This window comes from Micropterus salmoides, unplaced genomic scaffold (assembly GCF_014851395.1).
Source record: "Micropterus salmoides isolate LMB-PRFRI ecotype aquatic unplaced genomic scaffold, ASM1485139v1 Ms_hic_scaffold_18, whole genome shotgun sequence".
Classification (NCBI taxonomy): Eukaryota; Metazoa; Chordata; class Actinopteri; order Centrarchiformes; family Centrarchidae; genus Micropterus; species Micropterus salmoides.
The window spans coordinates 23,004,900-23,027,649 of NW_024040928.1; the positions used below are offsets into that span (position 1 = coordinate 23,004,900).

Genomic DNA, 22,750 nt, shown 5'->3' on the forward strand with positions numbered 1-22,750 from the left:
TTATTCTTCTATGGTCCAACTTTTTGCAGCGATTCAATGTTTCCAGCTACATTCAGAATGGATTTCTGCCATGGATCTTCTTAGCAATCGAATTACAGCGGAAAGAGAGACATCCAAAAGCATGAAGGTTTCCCTCCTGAGACTCTTCATTTCAGCAGTGATCAATGTAGTGTAACCAGAAAATTGCCCACACATCAGTCAAACCATCCCTCCAGGTGAGAATGGACATGTATGGATAAAAAAGAGGTTAAGACAGGAGGAGAGGGATGTACATATGCCTCATACATGCAGTGATGTGTTGACACTGATGCAAATGTTTGTTCTAATAACATTGGTGTCTTTTACAGCTCAGTTACAGCTAATTCTGTGCATTCTCCATATCATTGATTTTTTTTTGCCAGTTGGAACATTTTATTTATAGTTATTCGATGCATATTTTTGGCTTAGGGTTTGGTGAACTGCCGCACCTGCTTGGGAGTAAACAGAGGGAAAGAAAAAACAAGAGAGAAATGGAGAGGGATAACAGAGACAGCAAAATAAAAGCAGATTCAGTGCTCCTGCTGAGTTTATTAGCAGAGCACACCTGTTCACAGACTACAGCAGGTGCCTCTAGCAGAGTAGGCCAGACTGCACGTTAATGTGTGTGTGTGTGTGTGTGTGTGTGTGTATGTGTGTGTGCACTCTAGTCCAATCACTATGACTGTCTGCTACCATACACACCTATTTGTTAAGACAAACGAGTGACACAGGAAGGAAGGCGGACGAGGTGACAAACCTCTAGCTACAGCGAAAATAAGAAGAAGAGGAAGAAGAAGAAAAAAAACAACAACATGGTCTACTTTATTACCTGGAAGTGGGAAAATGAGTTTTGTCAACAAATGGCCCATCTATTTCCCCTCACATCAATGGACTCATGGCACTTGATTTATCTTCTCTGTATTGGAAGCAATGGAGTGAAAAGGGGAGAGAGAGAATGATGATGGTTGGGAGGATGGGCTCTTGCTGCCTTTAGATCTTCTGTGAAAAACTATCACAATGCTTCACCGAGTGTACATCAGTTGATGGTGAACCTCTGATCAGAAAAATTTCAAATCATGGCATCTTAACCACCCCAAACAAGTTAAGCGGTAAACACAAGCTCTGTTCTCACCATGGCAGATGGTGGGGCTTTCCAGCCATTGCACACACAGTTTTTTTCCTCCTCAGTATTTAATTGGTATTTTGGTTACTGTGAATTCAAGTGTGTGGGAAGAGAAGAAGTAGCAGGAGTGTCACTAACACTGAAGGAGCTCAATTCAATTGTTCAGATTTGCATGTGCTTGTTGTGCTGCTGTATTTTCATGGCTTTACGGAGCAAGGTGTGCATGAACAGATCTTATGTGGCTTTATGGTACAGCCTCGTCAAGCAGCAAAAATGAAGATGCATGTTTAAAATGTTTTATGCACCAACGATTGTGTCAGAGTGACCCTGCATCTCTTTCACTGAATAGTATGAAGAAGCAACAAAATTCCAACCATGACCAAGAGGTTAAAACAGCAGTTCAGTGGAATTGCTGTGATTAGTGGATTCATTTGACATTTCACAAGCGAAGAAAATATATGTAATGTTCTGGTAAATTGAATGAACTGAATGAGAAACAAATGCAAATATAGCTTAACTCTTATAACCTTTGCCACAAACAAAACCCGCCATAACCAACAGTAAGTAGTCACTAAAACACCAAGCTTCCAGCACCACCTATTTTGTAACGACATGTGTGAGTTTTGCTCCATCACTTTCTGGTTTGACCTTTGAATTATAGACACACCTATAAGTCTTGCTATGTGAAGCATTTTTAAACATCTTGAAAAGCCATTGATGAAAGAGTCTTATTAGCCTACTATTACTACAGCATTAGTTAAGAAGTCCCATCTCTGCAAGAAAAGTGTTTTATACTGAAGTTACCTGAACGTAGCAAAAAGTTCAAGCTTTTAGCAGTGTTCACCTTCTGAAAGCCGAGGTAAACATGACTCGTGCATCAGAAACCTTTGGTTAACAGTGTTTTCTTATTGCAAAGTGGCAGAGAAAAAGTTGAGGCATGACAGACAAGAAATGAGAGAGAACATGATGAGGATGCAAGTGGTGATTATAGTGACTTTCAGTAAATATGGGAGTTTCAGGCCAGAACTGATCTTCATTTGTTTTTAAGACTAATGTATAGTTGGAGGGGCTGAGAGTGGAGATGTATTGTTTATTTCTTCTGCACAACTCCTCTGGCTCTGCAGCAAGTCATCGCTTGGTTCTGCTCACTAATAATGTTTCTTTTTGTATTGCATTTGCTTTATAAATTATGTCAAATCTAACAATATGTGATGCATACATCCATGTAAATAAATTTAAATGGATGAGTTTTTCTCCCTGTGTAAGTAACAAACAATGGAGCATCTGGTTTTCTTTGTGGTTTGTGCAAGCTGCACTGTCTGTCACCGGAACCAATCTGAGTCACAGGAGCCATGGTGTAAATGTACTTCATGTAACTTAAAGGGAAATGACAGTTCAATATGTTCTTATTAAAATAAGTCTGACACTGTAAGAAAAACAACCACTAGATTCTCTACATTTATTTGGAAGGGAATACAATTACCACTGTTCTCTCTTTTGGTTTTCTCTCAAAATAAATTGTTTTTTGAAAATCTGGCTAAACTGTTGCATGGTTTACAACTTGTCTCATAGTCTGACCATGGGTATGTCTTGCACCTTGTAGTGATGTAGAGTTGAAAACTACAAAACATATGACCCAAGTTGTATGAAATCAGACATAGTTGACATGGTTTTTTGTTAAAAAAAACAAAACAACAGGACCTCTGGGGGCAGCAGCAAATAAAAGGATACATCAAGAGAGCAAATGTGTTTCATTATTTACATACATTAAACACAAAACATATGGCAGCTACATTAGACTATCAAGATGACATTAAAAATTAAATTACAGCATGAAGGCATAGTGTGCACAACAGGAGCAGTAGTGCATGAGCGTGAAATGTACATATCTATGTGAAATAATGGGAAATGTGTAAGTGTGTGCATTCTGGGGTCATGTTGATCAAGATAATCACATGTCAGTCAACATCAATGTCGTGATGCATGCTTTCCTGAATGCCTGCTTTGCTCCTCAGATGGATTACCTACTAAATGATCCCTCTTCACAGACTCACTTAAAAATGTATGAGAACGTCATTCATTTGGCTTCATATAAATATTTTACCCTGGTTAGTCACTGAAGCATAGTTCCGACTATAAATCAAAACTTGTGTGAGTGTGTTTGCACTAAATGCCTATACACAGTATGTATTGCATTTGTGTGTTTGTGAGCAGGCTTTTAAAACAGAATATTAAAACATTAAAGTTGACAGGATGACAGAGTGTACTGCGCAGGGTGTTTTGGATAATTGAAATGCCAAAACCTCAAGATGGCCGCTTCATATTAACACAAATTTACAGCTTCCATCACAAGCCATTAATGCTGAAAATATTTTAGGAAGCTGTGAGGCCAAGGGAATTCATTTATCTGAGCAAATATTCACTGGATAAACCAGTCATCTCAACATTGTCAGAAACAGGGTCTCACTGCCTTTACTCAGATGCACATCTGATAGAACAACAGCAGCAATAAACAGTGAGGATTAATATCACCCACACCTGCATTGTCCCTCATTCTACTTAACTAAATGCTCTCTCTGAGGGATAGAAACTGGCCATGACAACTAGCTATAAGGTGGATGATGTAACAATATACTTTATGTTATATAATAATTATAAATATATAAGAGAGTCAGTATAAATTTGAGATACTTTTTGGAGTATTTCCATTTTATGTTATTTTTTTCCTACTCCATTACGTTTAATATTGTACTTTTTACTCCACTGCATTTGATTTGACAGTTTCACTAGTTACTTTGCTGATTCCAACTATTAATACAAAATATAAATCAACAATTATGCATTTTTATGGATTAAGCTACCCATCAGTATAGAAAGCCTTTACCAGATGCAGCAGCAGTGTGGTTTACACTTCAGTGTATCAATACTATAATTTAATGATATAATATTCAGAAATGGGGCGTTCTGCATAATGAGTAATTTTAGTACTTAATATAATTTGACTCTAATACCTGTGTACTTTTACTTTGATTTCCCAGTTTTACTTAATTTGTATCCGTTCAGTATGTGGCCAAAAGTATATGGACATCTAAACATTACACCCTTGTGATTGAACACTGTATTCGAAAAACAAGGGCCTTAGTAAATATCTTCATACTTAGTCTGCTGCTTTCCAAAACATTTAAAAACCTGGCTACCAGGATGTGCTCCCTTTCAGTTACAAAAGCCTTAGTAGGGTCGGCCACTGATGTTGGAAGTCCTGGCACACTGGTGCTCCAGTACATGTCAAAGGTGTTGGATGGCGATGAGGTCAAGGTTCTGTGCAGGCCAGTAAAGTTCTTCCACACAAAACTGGGAAAATCATTTCTCTACAGACCTTTGTGCACAGGGACATTGTCATGAAGGATAGGTCCTTCCCCAAACTGTTCCCCCAAAATTCAAGGCACGCTGTTGTTGAAAGTATACATTTTTTGCTGTAGCTTTAACATTTACCTGAACTGAAACTACTGCAAGGGCTCTAAGGCTACAACCAGGACAACAGTCCCAGAGCAAAAGAGTATAAACATATATGGACAGCAAGTTTGAACCAACCCTGAAAAACAGCCTTATAGGTCAATTATGCAGCAGCTTATTACGACCCATAATTATGTTTATTGTTAGGCTGCGTCCTCTATAGAGGCTGCATGATGCAGAGGTGCTCACAAGTCTTTGAGCTAGAGTCCAAGTCAAGTCTCAAGTCTCTGAGCAAGAGTCCAAGTCAAGTCTCAAGTCTTTGAGCTAGAGTCCAAGTCAAGTCTCAAGTCTCTGAGCAAGAGTCCAAGTCAAGTCTCAAGTCGCTCGTGGTTATTACGAATGCTGCATCACCTGCTACGTTCAATCCAGGTTGCTAATAAAACTGCATAGCTATAAGGAATTCTGTAACTGTAACCAGTTTTTCATTTACAGAGCACAACCAATCAATGCAATTATTGACTGTTTATTAAATACTGTAAGTCAACACACTCCCCAGACTCTTTAACCCAGTGTAATGTTAACTAAATAAAACTGTGATGTTGCATAATCAACAATAAACCTGTAACCTGTTTTGAACTTACAGAGCACAACCATGTAGCCTAATGTACAATGCGTCTACAATTAATGACAACTTATAAACTACTGTAAGTCAACAAACCCTGTTGATTTTCAAACTTAGTCTAAAGTTAACTAAATAAAACTGTAAGGCTACATGATCAACAATAAACCTGTAACCTCTTTACAGCCTACGGCAATAATTAATTAAGGTGATGGCATAGACTGTATGGGTGATGGTAGCCAGTGGGATACTCATTAATCTTTTCATAATGAACGACAGTCGGAGCAAACCTCCCGTAGGTCGGAGATAAAGCAAGAAGCAAGCTAACGTTAGATGGCCAATGCTGAGCTAAACATGTTTACTCACCACAGGTTGCTAACCTATTTGCGTTCAGCACTTCTTTGTTTGGGTCTTGTTGTATGAAGTTTTAAAGCTAAAGTTTATGATGAATGGCTCAGCAGCTGCAGCTTGTGTTGTCCTCTCTCATTGCGCAGCAGATGCTACGTGTTATGTAGTCAGGTTATAGGTAACGGAGTGAGGGAATAACAGCACGCTCATCAGAAGTTTCCTCAAAAATAAACATTGTTCACGAGTCCCGCACCTCCAGTCTGAAGTCTTTCGAGGACGAGTCTCTAACTCGAGTCCCCATCTCTGGCATGATGTACTAATTTTAACCCAAACCACAATGTCTTCCTAAACCTAACCAAGTAGTTTTGTTGCTTTTGTTGCTTTAAATGTCATCAAGTACGCTGTGATGAATTTAACTCCTTTGAAGTTCTCACTCTTAAACTTGGAGGGCTGCAACCTATCATATTTGTTATAATTTATCGCCCCCCAAAACCGCCTGGAGGATTTTTATCAGAACTTCCTGAATTTTTATCTATTCTGGTTTTAAATTATGACAGAATTGTTCTTTGTGGCGATTTTAATATTCATGTTGATGACCCCACCAATATTAATGCAACTGACTTTTTAAATATGGCCACTTCTTCAACAACATGTCAGAGGGCAAACCCATAACCGTGGTCATACACTGGACTTGGTTTTTACCCTGGGTGTCAGCATTTCCTCTGTGGAATTAGTGGACATGACCAAATCTGACCACAGATGTATTGTTTTTAGCTGCGATTCGCCTGTTACTCATGCTGCCTCACCAAGCTCGTGTGTTCTCACTCTTTAATGAACAAAGTGTTTCAAAGTTTTGCGCATTCTTTCAGAGCCAAAGCCAAACCTGTCTGATTCCAACACCAACAATCTGGTCCATCACTTCAATCATATCTGCTTGTCGTCACTAAATATTACTGCTCCTCTAAAGGTTAGGCCTACGTCTAAAGCTAGTAAGCAACCCTGGATAAATGACAGCATTCGTAGCCTAAAAAGGGAATGCAGGAAAGCAGAGCACAGATGGAACAAATCCAGCCTCGAAGTCCATTACCTCAGTCTGAAGGATTTATTAATTAAATACAATAACATGGTTAAGGATGCGAGAACACACTATTTTTCTGAACTCATTACTACACATAAACACAATCCCAGGTTTCTGTTTAAGACTGTGGATTAGCTAGTAAACCCAACCCCTCCTTGTGCCTCAGCTGGAAGTAATGATTGTTTTTATCTTATTTTACCAATAAGGTGGTGTCAATCAGAGCCTCTATTACCCCCGCGGCCTCTTACTCAGAGGTTCCTCACCCGCAACAAGAGAGTTTTAACCAGTTTTATTCCATCGACTTGTCTGAGCTTTTAAAAACAGTATCACAAATGAGAGTGTCCTCCGGCCCACTTGATGTAATACCTACAAAGTTTTTACTGAAAGTAATAGATTCTGTTGGGCCCCATTTGATCTCTGTTTTCAACAGCTCCCTATATACTGCTTGTGTCCCTGATTATTTTAAAACGGCTTGCGTGAACCCACTTTTAAAGAAACCTGGTTTAGATCCCTCCATCCCACATAATTTTAGACCAATTTCAAAACTGCCTTTTATTGCAAAGATTCTTGAAAGAATTGTGTCCAAACAGCTGCTCACTGTACTGGAAAATAACAATTATTTGAAAAGTTTCAGTCTGGTTTCAGGAAGTACCACAGCACTGAGACTTCCCTGCTTAAAGTCACCAATGACTTTTTAATGTCTGCTGATGAAGGCATGTGCTCAGTCCTGGTACTCCTGGACCTTAGTGCTGCTTTTGACACCATTGATCACAACATCATGTTAGACAGACTGAGGCACTGGGTGGGGATCTCTGGTACTGCCCTAGAATGGTTTTCATCCTACCTGTCAAATAGGAAGTTTTGCGTGTCTGTAAACAACTATGTCTCTTTGTTCTGTCCAGTTCAATATGGTGTGCCTCAGGGGTCGGTCTTAGGACCCATTTTGTTTTCCTTGTATCTGCTTCCCCTTGGACATATTATCCGTAAACATGGCATTTCTTTTCATATTTATGCTGATGACACACAAATATACTTGCCCGTCAGATCCACAGACCCTGGAATGCTGAGTTCACTTAATAACTGCCTTTGTGAAGTTAAAAAATGGATGTCAAATCATTTCCTCCAGCTGAACTCAGACAAAACAGAAATCCTGGTCACTGGGTCCCAGCAGATGGCAAATCAAATACTGCCATCTGCTGGTTACTTAGTAAATCACATTAAGCCTGTTGCAAAGAACCTTGGTGTTTGGTTTGATAGTAATTTAAATTTCGAGCAGCACACCACAAAGCTTGTTCAATCATGTTTTTTATCAACTTTTACACGCCTTCATCTCATCACGCCTGGATTATTGCAACAGCCTTTTCACCTGTTTAACCCAAAAATCTATTGATCGACTGTCCAGAACTCAGCTGCCAGGCTTTTAACCAGAACAAAGAAATATGACCACATTACTCCTATTTTAGCTTCATTACACTGGCTCCCAGTATGTTTTAGAATTGGCTTTAAAATTCTATTGATTACTTTTAAAGCTCGTCATGGCCTCTCGCCTTGTTATATTTCTGAACTTTTAGTCCCATACACACCAGCACGTACCTTGAGATCCTCGGGCAGAGGTCTGTTGTCTGTTCCAGAGTCTCGACTGAAAACTAAAGGGGACAGAGCGTTTGCTGTCAGGGCCCCGAGGCTCTGGAACAGCCTGCCCGAGGAAATCAGGTCAGCTGAGTCAGTGAACTCCTTAAGTCCCTTCTTAAAACATACTTTTATAGGAGAGCCTTTCCCGATATTTGACTTTATTTTATCCCTTTTATTTTATTGTATTTTACTAATTTTATATTTATCTTAAACATGTATTTTAGTCTTTTCAATGTTTTCATGCTTTTATCTTGTATTGTTTTTGTATTATTGTCTCTTGGGTATTATTGTCTTTACACTTGTTAAAGCACTTTGTAACTTTTTTTTGAAAAGTGCTCTACAAATAAAGATCATTATTATTATTATTATTATTAATAAACCCAATGGTCATACATGTGGTTTTGGGGACTGGTTGTATGTGTCGAAAACTGACAATAGACCTATTGTCATTTAGCTATGAAGAGCTGTTGGATCGGATGCAAATGCAGATGAAGCAGGCAGGTACACAGGTACAGGTAGGTTCGGGTGACACTCAAACGCAAGATGCAACTAGGACAAACTGACAAAGGAACAAATAAGTGGGCCAGTATATGTAGAGAGTGGCTGATGAGGGAATGAGGTGAAGGTAGAGAGATGGGCATGGTAGCTCAGGTGAGGGGAATGAGGTGACTGCAGGTCAGATGGGAGTGGCAGGATCTAGAATGACAGGGGAAAAGTCTGAGGGCATCCGGTGGACAAGTAAAGAGTAACAATGAAGTGGCCTGGGAAAGTGGAGATGTGGCTGAAAAGAGGGAAGAGAGGCAGATATTGTGACTCTCTCTCTCTCTCTCTCTCTCACACACACACACACACACCAAAAAAATAGTGTCTCTAATCCTCTTGAAAAGGACAATAAAATCTTTTTTAGCGGCACAGGGGATGCACACTTTCTCTTTGTAAAAAGACAACAGACAAGAGAAAAGCACACAAAGAAATATAATAAATAAATATACTATTATTTTCAAAGGGAGGAAAAATATTCAAAGCAAAAGACACATAAAATGAAAAGTAATGTGACAGAGGACAACCGAGTCACACACATACATTGCTGGTGTTCACTTCCGAACAATATCTGACATTCCAGCACATATTATTCAATTTTTTCCAACACAACACAGCTGCTCTTATCAGGTACATGAGTTCTATCATCTCCACAGTGCACTGTGTGAAAGAAAGAGAACATTGTGTAGTGGGAGAGAGGATGATGAAATTAATCCCCACAGGAGGAAGTCATCTCGTCAGTCTATTACACGTCATCTTGTTCCAGTGGTCAAATAGGATTCCCCTTTATTTGAAAAAACATTATAGGAACTTCAATTTGAGATAAGCCGTGAGCAGCTTGGTGCTTTTTAAGAGAGAAAAAAGATACTAAACCAAGTCAGTCAGGATTACAGCATCTGTGTCATGGAATAACTCCTTACTAGACAAACTAAAGTGCAAGTAAAGCAGCCACTGTGTCTGTTTTTTTTTGTTTAAACAATTTGTAAAACACCCATTCACACATTACCAGGGGTTCCCAAACATTTTTATAATTAATTTTTTTTACACAAGTGTTTTTTTCAGTTATTCCATGTTCTTATGTATGTGTTTTGCATGTTTGTCAGTAGCCTGCATTAAAATTGCAGTTTGTGGTTATTAGGTTTCATAATTGGAGAAGACGTGTGCACCATATTTTGCACACAATGAGCATCAGAGAGTAGGTTTATGTGGAATAAAAGCACATGACATGTAAAAAAAAAAGATAAATAAAAGAAAAAGTAACACGGACCGCCTGAATGTGTGAGTAGCTAAAAATATCTTTACTGAAACTGTCATAATCATAATGTTATATTGTGCCTTGAAAGTGAGCAGTGGACGTTACATGTCACTCAAGACATGTATGGCACACACACTATATAGGATACATATATATATAGAGAGAGAGATAGAGAGATAGAGAGAGAGAGAGAGAGAGAGAGAGAGAGGCGAGAGATAGGCCTCCTATATAATTTTCATTAGGTTTCATAGTTGTATAATACTCCCAAATTATAGTCCCACTTCAATAAGGAGGCCATATTGTGCACAGTTTATTCATGAAACAACAGGGAGAGGACACCACAATGTTTTTTGACCTTCTTTTTCTCTCCCTGGGATCACTGAACTGCTGCGAGCTTGGGAGAGAAAACAATGATTAATACATTGTGTTACAGTCATGCTCACAGTGTGCTTTGCAACGATCATTTCTTTTTGTAGTTGCTGGATTTCCAATTTCCTCAGTAGGCCTACCTCTTTTCATTTCCATATCTAAGTCCAAGTCCTGCCAGGGTTTTTATTGATATTTTATTTTGTTAAATTTCTCAAGTGTGTGCAGTTCAGACAACTGACAGTTTGTAAAACTTATATCAATTAGCACAGCAGGAACTGTTCACCTGTGATGTCCATCATGTTATACTTACTAATTTGCCAGACTGGCTATCAGACTGTAGGACTACAGCCTCTGGGGCAAGTTACAAATATGATATAGTATTTTCTATGGGAACCATATCACTGACTTCTTATCTATTATCCATATCGACTAAACAAGTACACTATTTTCACACAAAATCGACATACCTCCAGCCTCTCTGCCTAGACCTAATAAAAATGAATATATAGATTTTGAAAGCATTTGTTAAAAAATGTTGCTTGCAATAAAAAATGTTAAATAACTGAAAATGCTTCAAGAAAGGTTTATTTGCACATTAAGAAAACATGCAATGCAATGTAAACATAGAAGAAACAATTGGGCCTTGTCCAAAAAAAGTAACTTAAGCTAAAAGAACAACCTTCTGATTACTGCATTATATTTTAATATTTTGAATTGTCACCTGCCAGCTGAATTTTGTGTTTCCTTTTATGTAAATAAAGACATTTCCACCATAAAGTGGTGCAGAATATTTCTCTGGAAGGCAGAAGCTCTAAAACATCTGGAGGAGGACCCCCAGACTCCCCACTCAGATATTTCAGCATTGAATATTACTTCATACACACACACACACACACACACACACACACACACACACACACACACACACACTACAAGGAGATAACTTTTGTTGTGAATTGGAGCTATACAAATAAAATGGAATTGAATAGATAATATGTTGATTTGTGGTTGTAATTAATAATAATAATAATTAATAAGTCGACTTCTCACTTTTAAGGTCTGACATAACGTTATCATGAATGGTAATGTTATAATTATGACAGTTTCAGTAAAGACCAGTGATATTTTTAGCTACTTACTAATTCGGTTGATCCTCTATTTTTGCCACGCCTTTTCTCGCTGTTTTAATACTGCGGTCATGTTTCTTTCTTTCTTTTCTTTTATATTATGTGCATTTTTTCAAAGTAAACGTTTTTATTCACTGTTACTCAATGTGTGTAAAGTATGCTGCATACGTCTTTTCCATTTCAGCATTCAGGTGATCGATCGTGTGGTTTCTTGAAGAAATCTGAATTACTTACACCTGGCTTGACATAGTTGCTCCTACTGAACCTGGTTTGGCCTTTGTGAAACTGATAAAGCCTGATCACACTAGGTCAAGCCCAGCTTTTTCTGTTATCCTGGATTTCTAAATTCTGCTTTTGTGAAACAGCCCTCTGCTTTTCAGTTCATGGACCTCCTTTGTTTGATTATCACCTGCACCACCTTGTGTACGCTTTGCGTTCAGTAAGTGTCATTAAATATTACAAACTGAAGTCTAGTCTCCAGTGTTCTGGATTTGGGCTCAATCCGGTTTGACTCTACAAAAAAAATAATGCACCAACCAGACATTTTGATTCTGTTTTTCATTTAGGCTTCAGGCTTTAGGTATTGCAGCAATGATGAAATGTACATTTTTGAGCTTACTTTACATGTTGTATAACGTAACATAAAATGTTGTTCATGTATGTTTTCTCGTTTTTTAACACTACAACTTTTAACATTACCAAACAAATTACTGAACCCTCTTATGAAAAACAGCACTAACAGACATAAAATAAAAAAACTACACATTTTCTTATATACATGAGCTGGATGTTTGATCTGTGATGTAGAATGGATTTCCTTTATTGTCTTAGCACAATAAAACTGAACAACAACCTATGAGGCAAATGTACAACCTTAAATTTACATCACAAATTGCACATATATCCCAAAGTGTAATAATCTATAATCTTTAATGCTTCTAAGCCTGGTCAAAATGTTGAAAAACAGCATTATTAAAGTCATGAGCAACACATCTTTCCTAAACAGAGTCTTGATTAATGTGGACAATCCACTGACCTCACTGTACACTTTTAACTTGAGTCAATTCCTTGAAGTAAAACAACAACAACAACAAAAAAAACATCCGGACAATGCGCAGTTGATTGTTGAGGGTGGGAGCCGTAAATAAAAAATTGTTATCAAAAGAATGAAATGCTTTGTCCAGTTTATTTTTTTATCTTTGCAGGCAGCACCGCTCACTTAATCTATAAGACTGTCAGTTTTCTCACCCTGTTATGAAGCGTGGTCTCCAGGGTGTTGGGACTATTTGACAAGATGTAATTATGCTGTCTGTCTCTCTCTGTCTGTGTCCATGACTACTTGAGACTGGAAAATGAATGGCCATTAACGCAATAAAGTGTTAACAGTGTCCACATACATTACTGTTGTTTACCATTCTTGATAGAGTTCTCAACACCATCGTATATGAGGACACATTTTAAATGGAGGTAAATTTCGAGGTAAAATAAAGGTTGAATAAAAAAAGCAGTCAATGTGGAGTCTGCATTTCAGCAGTAGCTGATGGAACAAATGTAACTAGCTTCAACAGAGCAGGTGACATATGACCGCTCACTGTTTCTGTAGCGCTGGTTTTGCAAAATATGTCTAATTTGGCTTCCTCTTGAACAGTTTGTAAATTCATTATAAGCCTGAACTGAACAAACCAGCAACACAGACTGCTTCTCAATTAATAACTAAACTATGACCAGAACAAACACTTTCTATTTCTTTGACTGTGTGGAAATATGATGTTTTCATAGATGAGGATCAAAAGCATTAAAGTTGAACAGGTAAAACATGAGACCTGACATTGATCGAAAAACACTTACTGAATCTAAGAATGCAGAGCCTTCATGTCTCCTTATTTTAAGGTTAAATATTTTTGTTGTACCTCCCCAATCACTGGGCTCTAGATCTTGTCGTATATTGTTAATCTGTCTTGTTAAAGTATATTTATTATGAATGAGTATTAAAGGTTAGGTCAAAACTTTTTCCGTCTTCTCTCTTTTTTCCACTCAGAAACCCAAGAACGATGTTTTGTGAGGTTAACTGTATTAGAATGTTGGATTTTCATTTCAAATTGATTTATTTGATTCCACCATGAAAACATCTTTGGCTGCTGATCCACCATGTGTCACTTCATGCACTTATCTAGATGGAGGAGGCTTGTAGCTGTTCTGCTGGTTTGTTTTGATTCTCATATGGAAAATAATTACAGCCTCACTTGGTGTTTTGTTCTGCACCAGATGGTCCAAAGAATGTGGATTGTTTGAAAATTGCATTGCAGCCTCAAAACCTGAGCTGGAGCATCTGAACAGAACTAGATTATCACTGCTAGTGGCCCAGCTGGCTTTCTGTGTGTGTGTGTGTGTGTGTGTGTGTGTGCGCACGCGTGTCATACATTATGTTAGCTGGAGTCATTAGATGAAACAAACAATCAAAAGCCAGACCATAGCCATTGATTTTTTACTTTTGTGTGTGTATTGGAGTGTGTGTGTGGGTAGTGGAGGTCTACACGTGCTCTGAGGTGACTCAGTCAACATTGTTAGCATTTAGATAACTCCTCCACATGGCATATTGAACAAAGATTTAGACAAAGTCAAATCATTTTTCTCTCACACAGGAATCACTTCTGGGGATCGCTGATCATCTTCAGAACTGTTCAAACTTATTTTTTTATCCCCAGAGTCATTGCAGTGGATATCTGAGAAATCAGTGGCTGATTGCATGAAAAAACTCATAAAAATATGGATTGGACAAAAATTTTCAAGGCATGCTTGTATTTTTTATTTAGTAAGTCCTTTAAGTCAATTAAATATGTTTTCTTCTACAAGGAACTTAGAAGAAAGGAACCATGTGATGAGCCATTTAAAGTGCAGGTTGTAATTTCCTTGAATTATTCTTGATGGTTTCTTATTAGATGCTGTGTTTCCTGACTCAGAGTAATAACATACTTTTTTCTACTTTAACTCAATAAATTTTATAATAATATCAGGATTAAGAATATCTGCAAAGCTTTAGCATATGTACATTTTTATTTGATTAGTCGAGTGATATTCTATATTTGTCTTATTATCAATAAATCCCATGACAAGACCAAAACCAACAACTGATCACACAGCCTGGTATCATCAAATGGCTTATGAATAAACATGGCAATGGCTTATGTCATTTTGCATGTTATCACAATGCATTTTTGGTCGTTTCATGGCATTTGGTCTCTACTGACTTTGCGCAGATATTGCGCAGACGTGGCGTGTCATTTTATGCGCAAATGTCATACATGTGATGCTGTATGAAGAGCAACAAAGTCATCGTAGGGAGGTTTGGTCATAGTGGTCAAACAAACACAGGACTTTCACCCAGGAGACTCCTGTTTTTGTCTCAAGTGAAACCAAAACTTTTACTACAGAACACTTATTTTAACTTATGTAACGTATTTAACTTATGTCATGTTACTTGACTTATGTACAGTATGTAATGTAAAGTAAACCTAAGCAAGTAGTTTTGGTGCATAAACCTAACCAAAATTGTAACCATGCTAACATAGGCCCCATGACTTCATCCTTTTATGCATGCCCAAAACTCATGAAGTGAGCCATTTTTAATGGCATTAAATGATATAGAAAATGTGTAGCCATGACATGTGAATGTCAGTTCGCCACCCTAGTAAAAAAAAAAAAATCACAAATGTAATCAGGTTAGTGTTGTAGTACTCGAGACCGGTCTTAAGACCACTTTTTGATGGCATTTGTACTCGGACTTGTCTCGGTCATTGAGGACTTGGGATTTTATTTCAAGAACAGTCAAGACCATAACTTTGGGAATATCAAATTGCTTTTGTATTGTCTGATTTATTTGTTAACATCCTAACTTTGATTGGATGTAAAACGTATTGCTTCAAATGCAACCAATAACCCTAATTTAAAATGTGTTGTTACTGTTAATGACTGTCACCGCTCCCCGTGATGGTAAGCATGGAAAAGGAGTGTTGAATAAAGATGCTTATGTTGATTTCAGCTCTTAGTGTTGTGGAATGTGGATTTTTCAGATCAATCTGAGAAGTACCTATGATCTCGTTCCACATTTTATTGTGTGTCATGTAATGTGGGGAACTGGTCTTGGTCTTGACTCAGCATCAGAGAAAATATCAGGTTTCTATCAAGGAAACTATTGACTAAATGGACTGAACAGACAAATCTGACCCACCAGACTGAACACCAAGGGGACCATATGTAGTGGCTGATCAGGCCATTCTAGAAACAAGCAACAGTTCACCAAAGCAGGTTAACAAAGCATGGACAAATTAATAAAGTCTAAAGAAACACAATCAAAAATATGTAATTTATTTGTTTGCTGATGTATGTGCAATGTGAATTCAGTGCGGATAAGGTCGACCAACTAAATGAGGAGTAAATTAACTATTAAATGTAAACCATAAAGCGGTTAGGGCAGGAGGTTTACCGAGATTTAAATCAGTTGTGTGGCAGCAGGTGCAGCCATCACAAATCAGCAGCTCAATCACACTTTCACAAAATAGGTAAGAAAAAAGACTGAGATTGAACTAAGCAAGACAGCACATTTTATAAAATCAGAATGTATTGTGTATTTACCAAAGAAGAAACACTGATCCTAATTAACGGCATCTCAGCAGCAGGGGCTCCGTGAATGTAATCCAATAAAGTAAAGTATAAAACACAATATGAATACAAATGATTTTAACAGCTGGATCACAGTCTCGGCCTAAAAGCTTGTACAGGAGAGAAGAGTGACTCTACTAACGGCCATTTGAACTATCCCATAAGCTTCCAGATTGATGGTGAAAGTGAGGAAGTGGAGGAGCTGAAGCGATGGACCGAGACTGGAAACAGATCAAAGTTGTCTCCCTCTCTCTGTTGCTCTGCGACCTTTTCAGATTTATCATCCCCTAATCGACCATGAAGCCATCAACACCAGCCAATCCTTCAGTTATCGCACCACAGGTAGGCTAAATGAAAACAAAACGTGAGATTCTGGTGTGCAGAGAGAGACTGGTAGTGTTTTAGACAAATGTTGGGCTCTGCCTTCCTACAATCCAAAGTCATGCCCAAGGATTTATTCTGCTATTGTACAGCTAGAGATTAAAGATGAGAAAACATCTACAGTTTGAGAGCTCAAATAAATTGAAAACCTCCTAAACTGTTTGAACTCCAGGATTTATGCTGCTCATACTTCCTGCGATTGGTCTAGTTTTGGTACCAGAACAACAGAAACATGTAAAACTGCATGAGCAATGAATTTTATAGCTATGTTTAGTGGATGTTGAACAAAAAGCAATCAAATTAACCTGAAAATAATAATAATAATAAATGATTTTAAAGCCAGATCAGTCTCATAATCATGTCTCATCTAAAGCCTGTATCAGGGGAAGAGAAAGCCTTTAATACAGTCATCATTACTCTATCAATACGTCTCCAGATTAGTGGCACAAATCAGAAAGTGGAAGAACTGACACAATCGGCTGAGACTGGAAACAGGTCAAGTGCATTTTATTTATATAGCCCAAAATCGAAATTCAATTTAGCTGAGATCAAAAACCAGAGCTTAAATGACTCAATACACATTACTGAACTTTGCCCTGGTTTTATGTCTCACAGCTAGTTATCTGAGCTCATATACTGTAAGACCTGGAATATCACAACACTGAATCTGAGAGCATCATCATTTCAGTCATGAAGCTTCAATCAAGTGTCAATGAAGTGCACTTCAGTGGTAAGACAGGGGGAGGTAAACTGATGCAGATTGTAGGTGTGTGGGTGTATCTACAGATTTTTAGCATTTAAACAATATGGACTAATATGTCCATATTGTTATATGCAATATTCCAAATCAAATTGTTACATACAGCTTTGGAAGATAAAAGACAGAGATCTTGTCTTGTTTCTGTCTCTCATTACTTAGCTATAAAGGATCGCAGACCGACAGTATTGGAATTAATAAAGCGATTTGTGCAGTTTGCTGATTTCACCTTTTATGATTGGCAAGCACCACTTTCTGCATGACAGTTTATAAGGAGCCTGGTTTGGCTGTAAAAAGGCATAAAGAGCCTTTTCATTGGCTGAGAATAACTAAGTGGGAGATCACTTATGTTCTAAGGCCACAGTGTTTTGTGTTACTTTGAAATAATTTTGAAAGGTGGCATGATGTTCATTATGCACAATGGGTTTGGTCTCCAATCCCTGGGAAACTATTTCTAATAACACGATGAGATCTTAACTTGGACAAAAGTTTACCTCTGAAATGGCCATTTTTATCCAAATATCAGTGCTTGTCCTGCAGTAATAGGTTGGTTTCATCCATTGTGTCAAAATTGGGACTATGTTCTACATGTGTTGAAATGTGGCTGCATAATGAACCACAAGATGGCGCTGTTTGCTACATGATGTGTGGATTCACAACGTCTGTAAACTCCCGCTCACTAATTTATTTAAATCATGAGTAAAATTAATTGTATTCAGTCAAAGGCTTCTATAGGCTGCAAATTAACAGCAACATGAATGAAGGGCAGGAAAGATAAGTGGTCAAAGCTGATTCATTGGGCCGAGTATTCAAATCATTAAAAGATTTAATGAGCTAAGACTTAATTAAAAGTGCATAGGTTTGCAAAAGAGGCACTTCACTAAACCCTGACAAGCCAGGAGAAATCCCTTAATGACATTTGCACCAAATCATCATAACCTAAGGGAAGCCTACAATTTTATGGGATCAAGTACAGCAAAAGATGATCTTATTTTGCAAATGTGGCAAATTACATCAACAAACTCCCCCATAGTGTAATTCCCGAACAAAAGACCAGACCCTATTAGAAATCCTCATAGTTATCGTCAATATAAACTGGCCTCCATCAGCATCCATTCAGCACAGGCGATCACCAAGCAGCACTTTTGTTTACCGGTGGTAAGAAAACTCATTTTAAAAGTTCACTCATATATATGAGTAGGCTATAACTCGCGTCATTATGAATGGAGTTTGGTTTGCAAATTGAAAACAGAAAATCTGCCTGACATTTTTTGGGACATTCTTAGAACTTTACTCACCATTAAAGTGATGCAAACAAAGCTACCAGTGTAGACTGAGAGATGCTGAATTATGGCGAGCTACCGCTTTCGTACCTTATCCGAGCCAAATGACGCCCCATGCGTGCTCAGATCCCCACAGTCTGCCAGCTTGCTGCTGTCTGGCTTATCTGCGCTGCTGCTGATGTTGCTGGATGCTGCACGGTGGCGCAGTCCACATCCAATTGAAGATTTGAGGATGGAAACGTGAGGACAACGGGTCTGTTGGAAGCGAGTAGTCAGAATGGAATAACCCAGAAGAAGCCCAGTATACACTCAGGGTGTTTTTTTGATCCGTACTTTAACCCTACTGAGAAAACCCTGCTGCCTGTCATTCAGCGGACCGTGAAGTCGCTCTTAATAGGATTTTATTGAAGCGCGTCTCTCCGGATCAGGTGCGCCGGCATTTCCTTAACTTACCTGGGATGATGAGTTCTGCTTATTTTTCACCGAGCAGAAGCGCGCAGGTGTGACTGTGGATTTAAATTCCAAAGTTTGGATCTTCTCTTTCCGGGATTTTCAGTTGTTGCTTGGAGATGTACGCACCTTGTTTAACACATCAGTTCATTCTGGATGGATGTTGTCGATGTTATCACGGCTGTTCTGGCAGATGATCGTGTGAATATATTCACACCGTGGATACCTGCCGTCCTGTGTGTTCGCGCGGTCGGGGTCTCGTTCACATGAAAATCACCCCGTGGTGCTTTCTTGAGGAAAGTTTGTGACTGGGACGCGGTGGACGATGAAGGCAGCGCATTATTTTTGGCAACCCTGCGGACACAGAGCTCAGTGACGGCTCCCCGCCCCTGGTTTTAATATAATTTATAATTTGTGGATGGATTTGTGAATAGGTGTGTCTTGGGTTTAGCTGGACAATATGTATCCAAACTATGGAGTCCTGCTCAGGCTGGAGGGGAGAGCAGCGGAGATCCCAACCCCTTCCTGGGACCACAGGTGTTTCTTGTAAACAGGTAAGATACGTGAGTGGAATTTTGGTGACGGCTCTCCAATTATGGACTCGTTACCGAGACAAATTTAAAGAGATCACTACTATTGGAAAATCCTAATCATTTTTGAAAGGCGATGTTTCACTAAATGGCAAGACGAGCCCACGTGTTGTTTCCCAGTGTATTCCTTACGGCGATTCAAACGCCATTCAGGAATCCTGCAGTTTAATGCTGCATTGCTTATCGAACATGAGAATGTCTTTAGTCACATTGAATTAGGTAGATGTCTTTACTAAAAGGCGAACACGTGTTTAATTGCCAAAACTGTCAATGGCACGTGTCGTCAAAAAGTTATATTATAAAAAGTGTTGGTGCTTGTTTGATCACTGCATCTAAGTCCTTAAACATGCCTCGCTGACTTAAACTACGACTGAGGATAAAAGATATTCAAATTTGATGTAATTAATAACAAAATAGGGGATCAGAAACAGCGGATACGACACAGTAGTCCTATTAACATGAGATATAGTTTTTATTGTAACATTTAAACCAATACCATCGATTTGGAGGTGCATGCATATTAATGCAATAACTTATTTTGTTACAGATAAGAGATCCTGTGTACGTTTAGCCTCGAAAAATGCATGTGGGGTATTTTTGTGCATTCATCTGACTTGAATGCTCATAAGAAAAAGATAAATATCCACTGTGGGGAAATAGCGGTTTTTTTTTGTTGTTGTTTTTTTTTAAGATAAGATGCTGACATAGCAGTGTCAGTTAGACAGTTAGAGTCAATATGGACTATAAAAGGATGGCCATAACCTTAGGGTGCTTTTGTGTTTTCTATTAGTAGTCTATAGCTTTCACTTTCAAATGTATCAATAATAAAAATTTTTTGACTCAGTTTTAAAAATCCTGATTAATTCGAGACTTATTGGTAACTTGTAACTTAATTCATGACTACATTTCTATTTCTTTTAGTGACTCCAGATCCCAAAATGCCGAGCTGCGGATAGAGAGACTGCCTTGTGGGTCAAGCTGACCTGTGTCTTACCTCCCTGCACATCCTCTGCTCATCATTTCCTAATTCCTTGTCCTTTTCCTTTTCTCTTTTTACTTTGTATCCCCCCTTTATCCTCCCTTTACTCTTTCTCCTCTCATCTCTCTTTTCACTTTATCCCCTTTTTTAAATCCCGTCTTTTCCCCATCCTTCTTCCCTCTCCCCTGCATCACTATCTACCTCTTACCGTCTTCACCTACCTCTCCTCTTTTAGTTGTTGTATCTCCCACCTGTCCTCTCTCCCTCCCTTGTTCTCCTCTCCCCCCTCCCAAATCCACCACGTCCTCCTCTTCCTCCCCCCACAGCACACATGCAGGCCAAGAAGCGGTACCTGCTTGTGTCTGTGGGGGCCGGTCTTCTCTTCCTCGTTTACCTGTGGGGTCTGCAAATCGGGGAGTTCCAGCAGCAGCCGTACCAATATCACCAGTTCCCTCAGTACCCCCAGTACCATCAGTACTACCAGCAGGAATACCAATACTACCACCAGAGCCAGGAGGTGCACCAGCCCCTGCCTCAGAGAAGCCCATCTAGACCTCCCAGGCACTGGCCGGAGTCATCCCACCTGCTGGAGCCGTACCTGGAGGGGGGAGAGCAAGAGGTATCATTTGAAAGGAACACAAATTATGGAGATTTTTGTCATCTGCTTCATTATCTGAAAACAAAAAGGAAACCTAGTGGCTCATTTAAGTATTCTGATTACCACAATATAAGAATACTCTATTGCAAGTAAGAAGCAGGTTCAACAGAGTACACATTGCTTTGCTTCACAATTGCTTCGATGGAAAAGCAGTTTTAAACTATTGTCTAAAACGTACAGTATTTGAATGATTTTCTTTACTGACAGCATAAAATAACTAGGACTCTCCCACAGATATAAAGCATGTAGGACTTTTTCCTTGATGTTTTGTAGAAAGCCTTGAAATTGATTTAATTTTATTTATGTGTTAACTGAGAGTTTATCATGCAGGATTTATATAATGGAACCATGTACTGTACATATAAACATGTGAATTAGACACGGTGGTGCAATAGGTATCACTTTGCTGAATTTTGGGTTGTCCTAACGGTTTGTTTCTGTGTGTGCAGGAGGACAGCCCTCAGCTCCATCACCAGCACACCTCACCTCGTGAACGACGTGCAATCCGGGACAACATCTACAAGAACAAGCGCTGCCGTATGGAAACCTGCTTTGACTTTGCTCGCTGCCAGTCTGGTTTCAGGGTTTACATCTACCCTCCGCTGAGAGGGGACGAGATCTCCCAGACCTATCAAAAGATCCTGTCGTCCATCGAGGAGTCTCGCTTCCACACCACGGACCCATCGAGGGCCTGTCTGTTCATTCTGGCTGTGGACACGTTGGACAGAGACCAGCTCTCGGCTCAGTACGTCCAGAACGTCAGGCTCCGCATCCAGAGCCTGCCAACGTGGAATGATGGCAGGAATCACCTCATATTCAACCTCTACTCCGGCACCTGGCCGGACTACACAGAGGATCTGGGCTTTGAGGTGGGCCAGGCCATACTGGCCAGGGCTAGCGCAGACGTGGTCAACTTCCGGCCCAACTTTGATATCTCCATCCCTCTATTCTCCAAGGATCACCCGCTAAAAGGAGGGGGCATAGGTTATCTGACATTCAATGATGCACCGCCTTCCAGGAAGTACCTACTGGTTTTCAAAGGGAAACGATACCTAACTGGTATAGGTTCTGAGACAAGGAATGCTCTGTATCACATCCACAACGGGGAAGATATTATTCTGCTGACCACTTGTAAACATGGCAAAGACTGGGAGAAACACAAGGACTTTCGCTGTGACAGAGATAATGAAGAATACTCAAAGTAAGACATATCTTTTGATCTCTTTACCTTGATTCATCTTATTCTGGCTGTGCTTTTATTTCCATTTGAAAAGAGCATTGCTGCTTTGAAGAGCTATCAATTAAGGATTAATTAGTATCTCAATAAAGAACATATACACAGTTAAAGCAGAGGTAATTGTTACAGGTTTATCTTCCTGCAAAGAAAGCTTGTGTTTCAGCAGACATTAGCACCGTGGCAGTTATCTCGTT

The 22,750-nt window shown here is 39.1% G+C and overlaps 1 protein-coding gene across 2 annotated transcripts in view; it reads left to right on the top strand.

Annotated features, from left to right (window-relative positions):
* Positions 1–18,940: 18,940 nt before the first annotated feature.
* LOC119908630 (exostosin-1-like) overlaps positions 18,941–22,750 on the top strand; it is a 166,622-nt gene continuing 162,812 nt past the window's right edge. The window contains exons 1-3 of one of the 2 annotated variants that reach the window (XM_038726436.1): positions 18,941–19,646; positions 20,604–21,280; positions 21,769–22,520. In XM_038726436.1, the coding sequence (XP_038582364.1) occupies positions 20,993–21,280; positions 21,769–22,520 (1,040 nt within the window). In that variant the 5' untranslated portion in view covers positions 18,941–19,646; positions 20,604–20,992. The remainder of the gene's footprint in view (positions 19,647–20,603; positions 21,281–21,768; positions 22,521–22,750) is intronic. The other variant, XM_038726437.1, reaches the window with a different exon arrangement.